This window comes from Phodopus roborovskii, unplaced genomic scaffold (genome assembly GCF_943737965.1).
Source record: "Phodopus roborovskii unplaced genomic scaffold, PHOROB, whole genome shotgun sequence".
Taxonomy (NCBI): domain Eukaryota; kingdom Metazoa; phylum Chordata; class Mammalia; order Rodentia; family Cricetidae; genus Phodopus; species Phodopus roborovskii.
In genome coordinates, this window is record NW_026126447.1 from 33,186,424 (window position 1) to 33,206,153 (window position 19,730).

At 43.0% G+C, this 19,730-nt stretch overlaps 1 protein-coding gene across 5 annotated transcripts in view; it reads left to right on the forward strand.

Moving 5' to 3' along the window:
• Dnajc6 (DnaJ heat shock protein family (Hsp40) member C6) overlaps positions 1-19,730 on the forward strand; it is a 153,141-nt gene that overhangs the window by 8,828 nt on the left and 124,583 nt on the right. Inside the window, exon 1 of one of the 5 annotated variants that reach the window (XM_051188241.1) lies at positions 2,402-2,525. The exons of 3 other annotated variants lie outside the window; for them this stretch is intronic. In XM_051188241.1, coding sequence (XP_051044198.1) covers positions 2,504-2,525 — 22 coding nt within the window. In that variant the 5' untranslated portion in view covers positions 2,402-2,503. Of the gene's footprint in view, positions 1-2,401; positions 2,526-19,730 lie in introns of those variants that run through there. One more of the 5 variants, XM_051188242.1, reaches the window with a different exon arrangement.

Sequence of the window (19,730 nt, forward strand, 5' to 3'; positions counted from 1 at the left end):
AGAATATATTCCCAGTGGCTGAAAGACACCCCCCCACACACACAACACACTGTACACTACTTCTTAGAGGGCTACCATCCCCCAAATAGCTGCACTTCCAGAACCAACCCTTTATCGAATGGGTGTCTTGGAGACAGTGTAGATCCCACTGTCTGAGTGCATTCCCCTCACTGGCCCCCACACTTCTAAAGAAGAGCAGAAAGGTATCATACATTGCCAAGGAGTAATGGAAATCAAAACCAAATGCTTAAACATTCCCAAATTTTCCAGGAGTCTTCAAATGTAAACAGCTAGGATCAACTCAGGGGCCCCTAGTGGCCAAAAACAGCTTCTGCTCCATGGCCATCCTTGAGATTAGTCATCTTAGATGTGCCCTAGCAGCTGGTAAAGACTCCTCACATTGACAGAGTGCTTTGTTTACCAAGTTCTGCATTTCCTCTCCCTTCATCTTCCCAGTGTACCAGGGCAGCTGTGATGAGCTCCTATTTATAGTGGAGGAAGCCATTCTGGGAGGTTAAGTCATCTGCCCTACACTACTCAGTTGATAATGGCAGAGGGGTCTTCAGCTCTCTTCTCCATGGGAACATCTTTTGTGTCCAGACTGTATTTACCAGTGAGTTCTGAGGATGAGAGTAACAGATGGATTTCTTCCTGTTGGTTTTCTCTCAATGTGGTTCTTGTACTTCATCAGTTAATTTCTGAACATTAGTTTCTCCTTTTTGTAATGAAAAAAAAAAAAAAGTCACACAAAACCAGCCAACCACCACCAGTGAGGCAACATGTAGTAGAAGAGGTTGTTAAGGATTCAGAACTAAAAAAAAAAAATTATTTTATTTTTAATTTAAAAAGTTACTTATTTTTATGTGTATGGGTATTTTAAATTATATATATATATGTGTGTGTGTGATAGTTTTTAAGTAAAATAAACCTTAAAAATAAAATAAAAGGGCCGGAAAGATGGCTCAATGGTTAAGGGCACTGGTTGCCCTTCCTGAGAGTGAGGTTGGATTCCCAGCACCCACCTGACAGCTCACAAATATCTATAACTTCAGTTTCAGGGGACCCTTCTCTAGCCTCCTTGGGTCCTAGGCATGCACATTGTACACACACACACACACACACACACACCACAAAAATTAAAAATTATGACATTCATTGATTCAGTATGCATGTGTGTTGTGGTACATGTTGGAGGGCAGAGAACAATTCTGGGGAGTAGTTCTCTCCTTGCACTATGTAGAGCCCAGGGATTGAGCTCAGGTCACCAGTCAGGCTTGGTGGCAAGCACCTTTTACATAGTGAGCCATCTCACTAGCTCTGAAAAGCAAAGCTCTTTTCATTTTTTTAGGGGGGGGGCATGGAAGGCTGTAAGGCAATGCTAGAGGTGAAATCCTTGAACACGCCAGGCAAGTGTTGTACCACCGAAGCACACTCCTGGCCCCAATTTTAAGTAGAGATGTTTGGGAGACTATGATAATGCTGACCCATTTTCCGTGAGTTAATTACCATCTCACTTGGCCACACTGTCTAAAAATGGCATTTGTCACCTCATTGCCACGTTCCATTCGTTATTTCTCACAGCATTTGCTGCCACTTATGTTTTTTTACTGCTGGTCTGAATTCTCTCACCGGAAGGTAAAAATTGTTACCAGAGCGGGGACATGCCCGCCTCTGAAGCCCTAACAGGTAGAACAGTGCCTGCCAAAAATTCCTGTTTGTTGAATGAATGAATGACAGGGGAAGGAAGGGATGTACCTGAGCTGTATAATGAGACAAAATTCATTTTGACCTGAATGAGTAAAAATTGTTTGCTGGACACTTGCCTTCCACTGGGGGGATCTCCTGGTCTGGCTTCCTCATACTTGGTCCTGGCTGATTCACTGGCTGGCTGGTTTGCAAAGCTTCCCTGCCCATTTGTTAAAACCCGGGTGAAGCAGCTTTAGGAATCATGTCCTCGGAGCAGATACAGGTCACTGTGTGGCACCCATTGTCTCTGTATTGTGCAGACCTAGGGGTTGGTCCTGTGCACACTGCTGTGCAGGCAGGGCTACCCTGTGCTTGACTCACCCAGAAGTGAATAAATGAAGGAAGCAGTGAGTGAGTATGGAAGAGGAAGGTCTGGGCTCTTAACCCCCTCCAAAGTTGTTGGGGAAAAGTCTGCACAGACCTTCCACATTTGAATGTCTACTGAGGCAAAGAGGCACTAAGAAGTCAATCCCCGCTCCAGGGAAGGGAGAAGGGCAAACATAGGCTCCAGATCCGATTCCATGCCATGTTTTGGAAGTCGTGTTTAAGTCTGCCTTCATCCTCATCCCTTCCGCTCCAGCATAAGCAAAATTATAACCCTGCACACTGACTTGCATGCCATTATCATAGCCTGGGTGCTCCTGCGTTGGGGGACTTTGCCCCCGGGACCGCTGACTGTGAATGACAAATCCAAAGTCAGGGTTGCACAGTCAGCTGGACCTCGCTACTTTCGTGCAGCAGAGGGAGGAAACAGAGAATGAAAGATTCTGAAAATAAAGGTAAGGGGTTGACAGCAGAGGGGCGGCTAAAAGATGCTTGGGGGGAGATGTCACAACATGGACAAGATTAGTTTGTGCTGATGGCTGATTTGATTACTGAGGTACATTCGCAGCAATTTTTAGTTATGTAATAGATGTCCTCTTTAAATGACGGTTTTCTAAATACCATTTCATTCAATATTCTATTTTTGCAGTACTAAACATTTTATAAATATATATGTACATATACACATACATACATACATACATATATATATATATATATATATATATATATATATAATTTTTTATTTAATCTTGGCCGAGTACCTATCTCACAGTTTTCTTTATAGTCGCTTCCATAATTTTGATACTTTTATTTTGGAGGTGTTTACAATTGTTAATCATTAAGATGTAGGGTTTCAGCCAATTATTGGAATAGCTGGGGAACTTGGTACTTAAACAGTTCGGGTTTTCTAGAGAGTCTTCAGATGAACATTCATCTTTTTTGGGAGGGCCCAGCGGGGAGTCGTCGCTGACCTTCAGAACTGTTTACCTTGCACAGGGATGTTCGGACGCAAACTCCCCCTATTCCCCGCCCCCACCGCCGCCTCTGAAAAAGAAAAAAAAAAAAAAAATCATCAGCACAAGAATTCTGTTGGAGGGGAGGTAAAGGGCAGAAACAGATTGAAGTAAAAGCTTCCCCCCCCCCCCCCACAAACAAGGTCTCCGGAGGATTCTGGGGTTCAAGGCGGAGGCCCGGGCAGAAATTTGCCGCAGCGGGAGGAGGAGCAATGGCCCCCAGAGTACACGTGGTTCATTCAGGGTCTGCACTTCTGCATCCTTGGTTCTCCAGATCCTGGTGCCCAGAGGGGCCGCGTGAGCCGGGGACAGGCCGCCATCTCCTTGGCCCGGCTCTCATATTGGGGTTCACTAGCTGCGTTTCTCAGCAGCTGATCATCGTGCGGGTAGCCCCAGAAACTGCCCCGACCAAGCGCTTTGCCCTTGGCCAGGAGTGTGTGCAGGTGTAGGCAGGTGTAACCACTCGCCCCAGCCCCGCCCCCCCCCCCAGCCTGCCTGCTTGCCCAGTAGCCGGTGCACCCCCCCCCCCACTCGCCCCACCTCAACCCCCACACAGGAGTCTGACCTCTGCTTGTTAAAAGATTCCTTTCTGGTGATGATCAGTGGTGTATACACACTCACATACAGGAGAACTCCAAAGTGGATAGGGTGTGATGGATGCCTGGGGGGGGGGGGGGGGATGGTGGTGAGGCTAGTTTTCCCATCTACCAAAAGCAAGGCAGTGTCTTAATGGATCCTGGTTTCTCCTGACTTTAAAAGTGATAGGGTGGGACCTGGGGTTTTTAGAGGCTTTGGACCCTTCACATTCAAGTATTGATCCATGTGGTTTTTGATGTTTAAATTTTAATTAAGCAGTCCCAGGGAGGAAGGAACAGCTGTGTGGGGCCCTGGTGAAAGCAAAGAGGACAGTTCACTCCTATTTCCCAGCCAGCTGCCACTCATGAACAAATAATTCCTGTGTGATCTAAGTATTCAAAATCAGTTCCTAAAGAGGGCTCTTCCCTGCCATTTGCAGTGGCTAGAGAAATGGAGAAGGAGGTGTGGGGGGACTGCCTATCTGTCAAGTCATGCTAGGCCATGGGCACGAATTAAAAACAATTACAGCTGTCTGATTCAGAGGCTCAGGCCCAGCTCAATATTTAGAACAGAAATACTTCCCATCTCAAAGTGTCAGCATGTTCTAAGCCTCAGGTCTCTCTCTCTCTCTCTCTCTCTCTCTCTCTCTCTCTCTCTCTCTCTCTCTCTCTGTGTGTGTGTGTGTGTGTCTGTCTCTCTCTTTTTCTCTCTGTCTCCTGACCTTTTTGACAGGGCTGGTATTTGGGATTTTTGTATCACTGTGTTGGAGAGAGCTTAGGCTGGCAATCCAAACAGACAGGTTTTGGCTTGTTCAGCTATCTCACAATAGAGACCAGTGATAAGACTCTTGGTTTCTAAGGGTCTCAGTTTCTTTACCTCCCAAGGGGAAAGATGTTAGCTAGATGACATTAATTTTTTCCCCCCAGATTGTGGGGGATTGGGTAACAATTGAGCAACATTTTAGGCAGACACACAGAATAAATTCATCTTAGAAATTATTGCACATATGTGACTGATCTGTTTCCTGGAGCTTCTGTTTCAAATATTTATGTTTATGTGTACAGACAGGTGACTGTATTCTGTCCTCTGGTCTATGTCCTTTGAGTCCTAACCAAAACACAATGAAGAATGATGAAACAAGCAGTAACTTACTAATTTCATTTTCAGAGTCTGTAAAATGCAACCGTACATGTACAAGTGTCATCTATCTATCTAGAGAGAGTCAGCCATCTCCCTTTGATTTGAAAAGGTGTCTAAGCCTCCAAACAGGTCATGAATTAATGTGTGTCTAGGGTCTCCCAAGAGCCTTTCAGGTCAATTTCTTTCTGTGTTGGGAGATGGGTCTGTGTTCAGGAGTGGATCTGAGTGTGTGTGAGAGAGAGTGTACAGAGGTGAGTGTGCATATGCATCCAGGTGCATACACAGAACTGTTGAAAGAGGTTATGAGTATGTCCACAAGACCATGAGAGCTATTTTGGGGAGGCAAAGTACCAGTTGTTGATCTGAATCTGAAATAAATGTACCAAAACTGTAGAGTCTTCATGCTGAAAAGGGCCCCTGAAAAAGTACCAAAATATGGGAATTATTTAGAAGTCAGTTCCCAAAAAGACTAACAAAGGAACCAGGTGGATTGCAAGAGGTAGTTGGAGCCAGTGCATGCTCAGTATGTTGGCAAACAGAACTTGAATTTTAACGAGCTACTGCCACATGACTGTTGTTCGGGAAATGTTAGATTGTGGTTTAATAACTGCCTTCCTTTCATTGCCCTGTTCTCATGACATCTCAGATAGCCCAGTGAGGGTTTTAACTATGAAGGCCTTTTATAACTTATGCCCTCTTTATAACTTCATCTCAAAATGCTTTGCAAGCCAGGAAAAACCATATGTATAAGACAATTAAAATAGTTGAAGGAATTAACTAGATATTGACAAGCATGGCTGCTAATTTTAGTAATAATCATCCTAGAGCCTATTTAATGAACAATGCATTTGTGAAAAGTTGTCTGCCGGGTGCTTTACATGTTGTCCTAGTCGTGCAAGGTAGGTGGTATTTCATGTCTAAAGCTTATAGACAGAAAGCGGTAGAATTTATTCAAACTCAGGTCTTTTCACCTCACTAACCACTTCTCAGGTAGGTAGGGGTTTGCAGACAAGTCACTCCATAAAATTAGCATCAAAAAATTATGTAGGGTCTGGAGAGATTGTTCAGCAGTTAAATGCATGTATTGCATGTATTGGTCTTGCAGAGGACCTGAGTTTGATTCTTAGTCCCCACATCAGGCAACTCACAACTTCCTATAACTCCAGCTGTAGGGGATCTGAAGTTCCTCTGACCTCCTCAGGCACACACACACACACACACACACACACACACACACACACACACACACACACACGTACACACACACATGTACATAATTGAATAATAACAAAAATATAAAGAAGATAAAATTGCCTATAGTCATATTAGAATTAATTTACCTTGTATAAAGAAGAGAAACATAAACATGAATTCTAGAAAATATAATAATGGTTTTTGACTAATTTTCTACTTTGTTTGAAAAATAAACATGTTAAAGTCTGTGAATCAATAAGGTCTTAGAAGAAAAGATTAAAGGACAAGAAGAGAAGCTAAAAAAAAAAAGGGGGGAGTGGATTTTTTTTTAAAATATAAAAGGCAGAGAAAATATTTCTTGTCCCATGTTTATGTATTTTGAGGGATTTTATCTAATATTAATAAACACAACATTCTATGAGCAAATGAGGATGTGCCTAACATTTGAATGTGCTGAGACTAAAGTTTCAGCATTGTCTGGGGTACAGGAACCTGGATGTTCTCACTAGAAGACATTGCAGAATCTGATTGGGAGCTGAGCAAGGTCAGACCCAGACTTCAGGCCTCACATATTAAATATGGTCTCTATTCTTCAATCAAAAAAAAGGATAAAAATGTTAGTTTTTATTTTCCTTAACCATCATGACTCCTTTTGATGTCTCAGAGAAAACACAAGGGCTTTTCTTCATGGCTACCTTTGCTTCGTTGGACTGGTGAAATATTTTTTCAGGAAAGAAATATCTACAGAAATATCATGTGATTTCTCAGGGGCCCAGGGCATGTGATAAGACTGGAAATTTGTCCATGCCAATGGTTATTAATGAAAACAGTATGCACACTAGAAATCTGTTATATGTTTTTCATTTTGTAGCATTCACAGGGAGAAACCAGAACTGTTTGAATTAGCTTATGGGATATGTAACTTTCAAATGTTTTTGCTGAAGAGGTGAAACTTTTGTAGTTTCTGAGCTTAGAATATATATTGGTCTTATACATAACATGAAATTTCCAGGATTAAAAGTGCTATCAAATCTAAGAAAGTTTGTAACAATTTTATTTCAGAATAACTCACCTAAAGCAATGTTGCATATTTTGCAGGGCAGTGGGAAGAAATTGGAATACAATTTATCTTTCTCATTCAGTCTATATGCAACTACAAATACCTGGCTACATTGTAGCATGATTCTGCTTGAATGCTTACACATTGCAATACATATATTTTATTTTTAAAATGTTATTTACTTTCTGCTCGGTGCATTGCATGGCTACATTGTAACATAGTGCTTAAGTTGCAATGCATATATTTTATTAATGTGTTATTTAATTTCTACTTGATGCATGGGCATTTGTGGGATGTGGAGGCTAGAATAGGATGCTGGGTGTCTTCCTCCATTGCTCTGAGCTAGGTTACTCACTGAAGTAGAAGCTCACCATTTTTGCTAAGCTGACTGGCCAGCCTCCCACCCTCCAGTACCGTGCCAGTGCGGAGGGTATAGTCACTCACAGCTATGCCCAGCTTTTTACATGGGTGATTGCAATTTGAACGCAAGTCCTTATGCTTACAGAGCAAGTGCTCTTACCCACTGAGTCTAAATATTTTTCCAGTTACTCCTGATTTATTTACTTATTTATTATTTATTGAGGCATGTTTTCCCTGTGTGGCTTTGGCTGTCCTGGGACACTGGAGCAGTTTTTCTCATTCACACCTCTGGAGGAGTCTGATTCACACTATACCGGTCTCAATTTAGATGTCATTTAACACTTAGTTCTTGTTTTTGTTTTTGAGACTAGAACTAGCTCTGTGGATCAAGCTGGCCTCTAACTCACAGAGATCCACCTGCCTCTGCCTCCTAAGTGCTGAGATTAAAGGCATGTGCTACCACCACAAGCTGGCTGTATATTTTAATATTTATATAAAAATGGTTTGGTTTTGACTCCTTTCCTCTTTTTGTTTTGGGTTGTTTTGTGCAGTGCTGGGGATGAAACTCAGGGCCTTCTGCATATGAAGCAAACCCTCTTATCTGTACGTCTTACTCTTGACCTTCCTGCTTTATAAAGAGTTTAAGTTCACATTAAAACTTCTTAACAGTATATATTCCATCCTGTAATAATTTTGGTGCCTTTCCAAAAAAAAAAAAAAAGATGGAAACAGTATATGACAGTTTGTTACTGAAATTGAGCTGAACAGAAATGACACTATTTTTCCTTTTCTTTCGCTTTTGAGACAAGATCTCACTGCATATGCAGCTCTCACTGATCTTGAACTTGGTTCATTCCTGGCTGGTCTTTGACTTGCTCCTCCTGCCTCGGTCTCCTGGGATGCTGAGGTCATAAACAAGTACCATCATATCCAGTGATGGGACATCAGGCATACAAATCTGCTGGACAGTGATGCTGCGGGTACCAATTCTGCTCTATGCTGCTGGAGCTGGCCTTCGGAGTTTTCATTTTTGAGTTGTTCCTGGGATATAGAAATGTGATGCATTTTCTATGTGTTGGCTTTGTTCCAGTGATCTTGAGAAATGCCCCTATTAACTTGAATAGTTTTTAGATTTGGAAGGATTTCCTGTGTTGACATTTTTCTGTAATTAAGACAGGTTTTATTTCCCCATTTCCAATTCTTACACATATTTTAACCTTCTCTTACTTGAGCGTTAGCTAGGATCTCTCTTAAAATGATGAATAGAGGGCTGACACGATGGCTTAGTGTAAAGGCACTTGCTGCCAAGCCTGAGGCCCTGAGTTTGATGCCTGGAACCCACATGGGAGAAGGAGCAAGCATATATACATTTCCTTTGAGCATGGCTGCTGTAAATCCTGCAAGTGTTGTGTCATAATTAGTTATTCTAAACTATTTAAATATCTTTTTTTTTCTCAGAAGCTCATATAAAAGTGTACTTCATTACTAGGGAAGTAAGTAGTTCTATCTAGCTACTTCTTTGCTCTTGACTTCTAGTTTAACTTCTACTGTAGTGAGAGGATGGACAGACTGTGGATATATTAGTTCTTAGAAAAAATATGAGATCTGCTTTGAGGCCCTGCATATGTTTATAGCATATATACTTATTATGTACTTTAAAATATGAGCATACTAAAGTTGCTTGGATCTATATTTTAGGTGTGTTGATTGTTTCAATTTTTTTTCTTAAGAACAAAGATTTACTCTTGTTTTTACGAATGTCTATGTGTGTATGTCTGTGTGAATGAATGTCATGTGTGTCCAGGTGCTCCAGGAGTTGAAAACAAGGTGTCAGATCTCCTGGAGCTGGTTACAGGGTTGCAAGCCAATGTGGGTGCTGGAACTTGCACTTTCATCCTTTGGAAAGGCAGAATGCACTTGTAATCCTGAGCCACCTCTCTAGAACAGTTCACTTTTTTGAGAGAAGGTCTAATTCTATAACCCAGGCTGGCCTGGAACCCACTGTGTTGCCCAGGTTGGCCTTGAACTCACACCAGTCATGGTGCCTCAGCCCCCCAAGCTAGAATAGCAGGCATGAGCCACCTTGCCCTGCTGGTGTTGGCATTTTCCCCCTCCTTTTCTGCATAGCCATAAAACCTGTTCTGGAATTTGCTATATAGACCAGGCTGATCTTGATGATGTATCAGTTTCCCTACCTCTGAATCCTGGGTGTTAAGATAACAGTTGTGAGCCACCATGCCCAGGTCACCCTTGCCGTTTGAAGGGTAGTGCCACACTGGGTGAATACAATTCTGGGAGAAATCAAGAAGATGCCATGCACTATGGAGGCTGAGCTGGGAGGGTCATTTGAGCCCAGAAGTTCAAGGCTGGCCTGGGAAACAGTGAGGCCCTATCTCAAAACCACACCAAACTAAACCACCAACAAAACCCCAAGCTGGCAGATACTCTATTAGCATTTAAATGTTAAACAAACAAACAAACAAAAACAAACAAAAACCATTTTCAGTTTTTATTGGCATATAGACATTGTACATAGCACTGGCTCGTTGTCTGAACAATTGTGCACCCAACTCTCCTTTCTTCACAAATGCCCATTATGGCAGCTCTTGATTCATCAGGAGAGTAAAATGGCCTAGAGCTGGGAGGCCCTGAGCTGATCCATGGTGTGCAGTTGTGGATACTGTACAAAGAGTTTTCACGTTTTCTAGTAATATTAGACCAAGAGACAAACTGGTACTTCCTTTGCGTCTTGGTGTGCCTCCCTACTCCACTTCTAGTACAGAAGATGTGCCAAGCAAGGGGCCTTGGGGTGTCACAGTGTGCTGTCAGTTATCGGACCGAAGTGCAATGTGGGAGCACCCTGAGCTGAACATGCACTCTGTTCATTCTCAGCACATAGGTTACACACCTGAATAAAAATTGTAAAAACCCAATGCTTTGATGTTATATGTCTTTTTTTTTAAATTTTTGAATTTGAGGTGGGTTTTCACTATGTAGTCGTGGCTGACCTTGAGCTCAGATATGTTCACCAGGTGAGCTTGCAGCCATCCTCCTGCCTCTGCCTCCTGAGTGCTGGGATCACAAGAACAAGCCACCATTCCTTGATGACGTCAAACTCTTTAGAAAAAAGTTCCAAGGACAAAGCAAGCCAGGGGACCACTCAAGGTCAGCTTCATTTTTATGAATGAAGTCATGGGAAAGGCATGCTACCTGGGAGCTGTGGATGCCCTAGAACCCGAGGTCAGGCCTTCTGATTCTTACTCTTTGATAGTTTTAAACTTGCTGATCCGAGAGTGAGGGACTGGACATGGGGACTAGAGGATGCTCTCGAATCCTTAAAGCATCCCGCATGACTCAGCACCTTCCCCCTTTCTGTTTTTCTCTCTTGTCCTCATCCTTTTTCCTGGCCATTTAAAAACAGCCACTTATCTCAAACTGTAACCTTGGAGCTGCTGCTTCTTCTTTTTTAAAATTATCACCTAAGAATCATTTGATCACATATGAGAATGAGAGAGAGAGAAAGAGAGAGAGAGACTTTGTGCCTGTGAAATCTAACAAGAGCCTGATTCAAGGTATGGCTGTTCTTCTCTGGGCCATTTTTAGTTTGGTGTTGTGTTGTTTAAATTTAGAATCCATTTTCCAAGTTGAGGGGGTGGCAGTAGTTAGCAGAAATTGAACCGGCTGTGACTCCTGCTGCTGCAAGATAAATGGAAAAATCTGGAAAGGTGTTGGGAGAGGTCCCCCCTGAGGAAGGGATTTGCTTTAATGCCACAAAAGTAGGATAAAGAGCTGGTTGTGGTGGCAGCGGCATTCGGAAGGCAGAGGCAGGTGGGTCTGTGAGTTCAAGGCCAGCCTGGCCTACATAGCATGTTCTAGGACAGCCAGGGCTACATATAGAGACACTGTCTTACAAACAACACACCCCAAGAAAGTAGGGTAAGACAAGAAAGATGGTGCCAGCTCTCTTCCTCCCTCCCTTGTGAGACATGGCCTGCTGAGGATACAGTGATGGGATTTTTGGCTTGGGAGCCCAGACTTTAAACTATAAATCTTTAAAACTTAGCCAACAAGTATTAATAATTACTAAGATGTCAATATTAAAATCAAGGTACTAAGACATACAGTTATATGCATATGCACTCATAAATATGCATGTCCATATCACATACTGTTAGCTTTCTGTCACTGTGACAAGACCCCTGAGAAGAATTGCCGCTGGCAGAGAAGATTATTTTGGCTCACAGCTGCCGAGATTTCGGTCCTTGGTCATTGATTGGCCTTACTGCTTTGGTGCTTTGTTGATACAGTGTATCATGATGGGTCTGACAGTGTATCATGATGGGACAGTGTTGTAGGTAAAGCTTATTAACCTCCTGGCAGCCAAGAAAAGAGTGGGGGGAAGAGAGAGGGGCCGGACAGGATCCAGGGTTCTAGGATCTCCTTCAAGGACATGCCTCGGTTGCCCAACTTTTCTACTAAGCCCTTCTCTCCACTGGTCCCCCCACCTCCCAAGGCTTTCAGCATATAGCTCTTTGGGTGAGGTTTAATATCCAAACCATAACGCATAGCTATCTGCACATGCTCAGCTTGGAACTGGTAGCCACCGGGCTGGATTGCTTCCCATATGCTATTCTTTCTGCTTGTACTATGTTTCCATTTCTCCTGTCAGCCTGGCTCAGGGTCCCCCTCTTTTTGGCAGTGGCATGGTCTCCAGAGAGCTCTCTGACTCCAGGTCTGGCCCATAACCTACTCCCAGGGCCTTCTGCATTTTCTCTTGCATGGCTTTTACATTTTTAATTGCTATATAAAATTTGAACACACCTTAGGCCTTCAGGTGTGGGATGGGGACAGAGGAAAAGAAGGGAAGGAAACGGAGAGGGAGAAAACCACAAGTGAGTAAGTCCCTTACTTTCCTGAAGCCTCATTATCTCGTGTGTGTGTGTGTGTGTGTGTGTGTGTGTGTGTGTGAGAGAGAGAGAGAGAGAGAGAGAGAGAGAGAAAGGAGATAGTTCAGTCTGTGAAGCCTCATTATCTCGTGTGTGTGTGTGTGTGTGCGTGTGTGTGTGTGTGTGTGTGTGAGAGAGAGAGAGAGAGAGAGAGAGACAGAGAGAGACAGAGAGAGACAGAGAGAGACAGAGAGAGGCGATAGTTCAGCCTGGCCTTGCATTGTGGCAATTCTCCAGTTTTGGCCTCCCAAATGCTGGAATTATAGGTGTTATGATAATGATTGAGGAGGACCTTGGCAGGCGAGTGTGACTGAGATGGTGGACAAACATGCCAGGCAGACAGAGCTTAGTGAGAAGTTTCATTGGGGGGCAGGGGGAGAAAAGAGGTAAAGAGACACAGAGACAGAGAGAGGACAGAAGAGAAGAGGGAGACAGGAAGAGTCCTGTCTGCCCCAGGGGAACAGCAGGAAAGAGAGACGGAAAGAGAGCAGGAAAGAGAGAGCAGAAACAAAGTGTAAGTTTGCAGAGGTCTTTCTTTTAAAGGGGTCCTTTGCACCTGGGCTGACCAGAGTACTGCCTGAGTGCATTCTGCTAGAGACAGGGGCAGGCCAGCATAATGCCTGAATCCTTATAATAGGTATGTGCCATCACACTTGACAATTTATTTTTAAAATATTTTAAAGTGTTTTTATTTATTAATTTTGTGTCTGTGTGTATGGACTCGGATACCTGCATGCCATGTGAAGTGTATGAAGGTCAGAGAACAAGCTGTGTGTGTGGGTTGCTTCTTTCAAATAAGCGGGTCCCAGGGATCAAACTCAAGGTCATCAGGGGTTTACCCGCTGAACCACCTTTCTGGCTCAGTCTCTGTGGTTTTGAGAAGGAAATAGTAATACTTACAAAGTTGTTATAAAATTAGCAATAGTACATTGAAAACGCCAAGCACAGTACCTGATACTGAATAGGTAAAAGCATATATACTCCCCAAAGAGATTTACAAACATCCAGGAAAGTACAGAGAAAACCTGTAATCGATGATCTTGTTTCTTGGAGATGACAGCTGCAGAGGCTCTGCGTTCGTTCGTTTCGTGCTCACACATTCTTTCCTATTTGTCATCATATTCTTTCTTCTCTTAACTCGGCATCCCATTTTCTACACTTTCAGTAACTCAAAAATTGGTGTTATACTCACAGCAGCTCATCTTGATTACTAGGTCTTCAGTTATGGAAAGGGGACTTATAAACCGGTACTGTATCTTCTGAAGCCCAGCAGGACACTGTGTGAGTTAGGGAGCTAATTCAAATCCCTGGTAAATGAGATGGTGGATATGATCCAGATAGGCCTCCCTTCCCCTCTCCTTCTCTTCCCCTCCCCTTCCCTTCCCCTCCCCTCCCCTTCCCCTCCCCTTCCCTTCCCCTCCCCTCCCCTTCCCCTCCCCTTCCCTTCCCCTCCCTCCCCTTCCCCTCCCCTTCCCTTCCCCTCCCTTCCTCTTCCCTTCCCTTCTCTCCCCTTTCCTCTCTTCCCCTCCCTCTCCTCCCTTCTCTCCCCTGCTCTCCCCTCCCCTGCTCTCCCCTTCCCTCCCCTCTCCTCCCTCCTCTCCCCTCTCCTCCCTCCCCTCCCTTCCCACCCCTCCCTCCCTTCCCTACCTTCCCTTCCCTTTCTTTTTGTGATATTCCTTTCTTGCTCATTTCAGTGGACGAGAGGGTTACTTTTGGTCTTTAAAGAAATGAAGCAGCTAGGTAGAAGAGGCACCCGTTGTCCTGGAAGTGGGGAAGTGGGTGTTTCTGCTTACTCTCTGACACCACTCAGCTATTTCATACCTGCTGTTTTTCTCATTTGAATAAGTGGGAGCAGCAGGTTCTGCCATAGAGGTTTTCACACTGGGTTCATGTGAGTTTTAGAGTTGTGTGGAGGTTTGCATACTAGTAAAATGGTGTCTTTTGGCTGAGCCAAGCACTTGCTTGGTGTGCACAAGGCCTATGTTTGACTCAGCATGGAAAAACATAAAAAGAAAAAGAAAAATTAGATTTGAAATTTTATGAGTGAAATACCATGGTACTTTAAAAAATTGAGATAGACTTCAGATACAAGAAAATTTACCCTTATGAAGTATGCCTAGTCTAGACATTTTGTTTCTGTCCTGCCCAGACCTGCAACTGTTCAGTCTCAAATACAGAGGCTTATATGAATTATAAACTGTTTGGCTGATGGCTCAGGTTTTTTATTGGATAGTGCTCTCTTGATTATTAAGCCATTCCTATTAGTCTGTGTATTAATATGTGTATGCCCACGTGTTTTTGGTTTATCAGTGATGCCCATGTCTCTTGCTTCCTTGGCTACATGGCATCTCCCTGACTCCGCCTGCTACCTTTTTCTGTCCTTGTTTGGATTTCCCACTTGGCTAAATCCTGTCTGTCCATTGGCTGAAACAGCTTTATTCATCAACCAATAAGGGAAACATATATTCACAGCATGCAGAAGGACATCCCCCATCATCCAACATCCAAACCTCTATGCCTAGCTAGTGGCAAGCTCCATTCTCTGGACTTCAGACAAGCTTTATTTGTACAAGCAAGATATAACTACAGTTTTGCATAAATATAATCACAGAATATAATTTTTCACATCTGGCTGCTTTTATTTAATGCAAAGCTTTCAGATTTCATCCATATTGTAGCATGTGTAAATTCCTCTTAATTTTTTATTTTTTGTTTTGTTTTGAGGTAAAATCTTGATGTGTAGCCCAGACTGGCCTCAAATTCATTATCCTACTGCCTCACTCTCTCAAAGTTGGGGTTACAAGCATGAGTCACCATGCTCAGCCTACGTGATTATTTTTTTTTTAAGCATGTTAGGAATTTTTTGCTATGTTTGGCTAAAAAATTGGCCAGACTATCAGAGAGAGCCATCATAGGGATGTGTTTTGTGTCTATTCAAATGTAAAACAATTTCAGTTCCTTTGATTTTAAGCAAAATGCTGTGTTTAGTGCATGGGGAAGCTTATAAAACTCCTATTCCCTTAAAGCCTGGAAACCAATACATCAATTGGTCAATTTCATGTCTCTCCTCTAGGTCCATGGCGATGACTAGAGCCAGTCTTCCTTGGATGAAGGAAATGGTAGTACAAGGCTTAGGCTGGGCTGCTTAGGGAGAAACTGTGTTAAATGACACCAGACAGGAAGAGATGAAAGATGGACTGGAGGACTTTATCTGTTCACCTCTGGGGCAGAGCTTCTTGCTTTTTTATCCCTAGTATCTCCAAGGAGGTGTGAGGAGGGCAGTTGGACCATGCAGATGCTGTCTTCCTCAGTTCCTACGAGATCAAAAGGAGCTCTTTCAGTGTCAAACTCCACAGGAATCACAAACCCTAGAGGTCATTTTGTCTCATCACAATTGCATCCTGTTGTTTCATATGGAACCTAGCATACTAGTGTGCAGTTTATTATACTATTGATTAAAAAACCCAACCAGCTCACATCACAATACATACCTCCAGCACCTGAACAAGAGAGTGGTGAGTTCAAGTCTGCTTCACTGCTCAGCTAAAAGATGAACACAAAGAGATGAAAAACCAACAATAGCAACAGCAGCAGCAACAACAACAAATCAACGAGTTACAGAGTTGCCAAGTATTTCAGAAATGCACCATGAAGTCCAGTGCATCTTTCCTGTTCCCTCTGTGTGAAACTATGCTTATTTATTCATTTTCATGTGATTACACATGTGTGCATGTGTATGCTGTGTGCAGGTCTGAAGTTGATGCCAGATGTCTTGTTTGATTGCTCTCCAGTTTGCTTATTGAGGTGGGATGTCCTGCTGAAAACCCAGACCTTCCAATTTGGATAGTATAGGTAGCTAGCCTGCCCTCTAGTCCTCCTGTCTCTGCCTTCTTGGTGCTGGTTTTATAAGCAGCACTATGCCTGCCCAGCTTTTACTTGGATTCTGAGGATCTAGGCTCTGGTCCTCATGCTTGCCCAGCAAGAGTTTTATTCACTGATCTGTCTCCTAGGCTCCATTAAACCTCCTATGCCTGCTATACTGTATCACAAATAGGAAACTGACACTTGTACATTGTTATGCCTATTTAGGTTGTATGAATCACACATGGTCTCATCTGTGTGTTTGTATGTATAGCTTTGTGAAGGTTTTAGCATACTTGCAATTTTAAGTAACCACTACTTTACTCAAGACAGTCAATTAAATCATGGCTATAGACTTACTATAGACTTCCTTGTGTTACTCCTTCATAGCCATCCCTTTCCTTTAATCTATGACACTTTACTTGTTCTTCTTCATTTTAATTGTTACTTTGTAAGTTTTGCAAAAATGAAGTTGTGACATATGATTGGCTTTTTTTTTTTTCCCACCCAGCCTGGTTTTCTCCAGGATAATGGAGGTGGTGTGGACCAATACAGCTGTAGTCTGTGGTGTGCCCACACCATAGCTTGTTTATTCAGCCTTGAAAGACGTGTGAGTCATTTCGTGGTCCTGTCTATGGGGACCAGAGCTGCTGTGAATATCTGTATATAACTTCCTGTGTGAAACTAAGATTTCATTTCCAAGTGAAAAAGAACTCAAGTAAAAGGCATTGCCAAGCTGTTGTTCAAAGTGTGTACCATTTCCCACTCTTACCAGCAGTATGTGAATATCTTCACACACCTGTGTGTGCCATTCTGTGATATGTAGATGACCCATTGTCCCTCCTTCCACCAAATAAATATGCAGGCTGTGAGCCCAGCTTTACCTGGCTTAGGCTTTTTTTTTTTTTTCCTCTAAGCCTGAGTCCCAGGGTCCATCTCTAGCCTGCCACCTTCCTAATTCCTGGGGAAAGTCACAAAAACCAGTTTCTGCTGGGACTTGAGCTCCACAACTCCTGCACACTCCTTTCCATTACCTTGGTAACTCCCATTTCTGGAAAATCCTGCTCTAAATGTGTGGTGCCATCATCACGTCCTCTTATCTTAGGTGCCCTCTCCACTGGTGAGCAAGGCTGAGACCATTCAGCTTGAAGATCCTGGGCATTTTTGCATCACAGTGGTCCACATCATCCATCTCATCTCATGCCCTTCTCTTTTGAGGAAAACCCAACTGATTATGGGAGTTTGGTCCACTATACTAGCAGAATTCTCATTTACCTAGAATGGGGATCATTTTGTTTTTCTCATTTGATCAATTAGTATCCATCACTTCTTAGGATTAAAAAACCCATGGACGGTTTCATCTTGCTTGATAAATGCAGGGCACCACAAGAGAAAGGACTGGAAGAATGTGTGATATTTGCTGTAACTCCTTTGAGAAAGAGTTTGATTTAAAAATGTTACAGAGTAGGTTAGTGAATTGGAACAAAGTTGCTACTTGCTGCTCTTTACTGAGTGCTTGGACACCTCTATTGCTAACCCCCAGAGATGTGTTGGTTTAAGTACATTGGTAAATAACCACACAGTACCCAATGTGTCAGTGTTGCATTGTAGAAAGGAAATAAAACACATTTCTCCTTGAGGAATTTAACCATGAGCCAAGATCTGAATACTCTACTTATTTCCACCTGTGTTGTCCATTATCTCAGACCTGTTTTATGAGTCTGGATCTATGCCTGCCTGAATGCTGTCTTGTCTCTCCCTGTGTTTGTGCTGTCTGTGTCTGTTAGTGTCTGTGTCTGTGTCTCTAACAAAGGGCTTTGGTCTGTGTTTCTTAAACAGCACAGAAAGAGTCACATAGGAATACTTTATAGAAATCTTTAACAGGGAATGAAACCTTAGTGACTCTAATGGCCCCATGCTGACCCAAGCTGTACTGTAAACACCACTGCACATAGATTTATCAACCCGTATTCATGTCTCTTTCAACATTTATGGTGGATATTTGCTTTATAAGGTTGTTTTCAACCTATTTGCTGTTTCCAGTGTTTATTATCATTACATGCACACACACTTGCCTTACCCATGGGTCAGAATGCGGAAGAGTATATAATTTAAGATTACAGCTATTCATTGGTTTTGGTTGTAAAGTTGATTACATGGAATCTCAAGGCAAGCAAGGTTGGCTGTTACATTGTTCTCTTAAAAGCAGGTTAAACAAACAGGTGGAATGCATACCAGAATAGCAATCTTAAGTCTTAAGTGACCTCAGGGTGTCATTAACTCTGGTAGTGAGGTCCAGCAAAATTTCCAGTCTCTTAGAATGTAAGAGATATTTTTATAATGATGTACTGCCACATAGAAGTAGGCATTAGTATATCCATTCTGTGAATGGAGGCATTGAAGCTCAGTGCCGAGCCATAACCTGCTCAAAGTCAGACAGCTAGTAGGTGGTTGTTATTCTCATAACAACTGTCTGCCCCCCCCCCAAGCTCATGCCTTGAAGGCTTAGTCCCCTGCTGATGGTGTTATTGCAGATGGTGGAAGTATTAGGAAGTATTAGGAGGGTAAGCCTAGTGGAAGGAAGGTGGTCATCGGCAGTATGCTCCTAAAGGGAATTTGGGGGCCCTGGCTCATCTTTTCTTTCTGCTTCCAAGTTGGTATGACATGGACAACTTTGCTAGACTAATGCACCTTCCCCTTCCCCCACGCAGGTCCCAAAGCAAAAGAGATGGCCAAGATGGAAACCTCTGATCCCATTAGCCAAAACCCAGCTTTTACTCTCTCTCTCTCTCTCTCTCTCTCTCTCTCTCTCTCTCTCTCTCTCTCTCTCTCTCTCTCACACACACACACACACACACACACACACACACACACACGCACACACACCCGACAGGGGTTTCTCTTTGTAGCCCTGGCTGTCCTTGAACTCGCTCTGTAGACCATGCTGGCCTCAAACTTCGAGATCTGCCTGCCCCCTACCCCATGCAAGTGCCACCACTGCTTGGCTAGCTTTTCCTCTTTCTGTATTGATTAGCTACAGTATTTTTGTCACAGCGACAGGGCTGGATCCAGGATTCCAGCATGTTTCTTTGATCAAACAACTTATTTATTTTATTTTGTTGAGACAGGATCTCATTATATAGTTCAGGGTGCCTTTAAATTAGCAACCCTCTTGCCTTATCTCCTAGAGTGTTGGGATTACTAATGTGCCAGCATGCTAGTCACAGCTCTATTCTTTATGCTGTTTTGCCTGCCTACATAAAGGCAGACATTGTCATACTGTAAGAATCAATTCTCATGTGAACACTATAGTTTGAAGTTGCTATCTTTAAATAATTTGGGGCCTGGGTGGAATGCCCAAGCCAGTGGTGAATGAATGAGAGAGGGTAGGCCTGAGGAGTCATATGGATGAGTCAATGAATGAATGAGTGGAGTCGGGTCGGCTGTTTTATGTACTGCTCTGCCTAATATAGCAACACACTTAAAATTAGATTCTTGCATTGATAG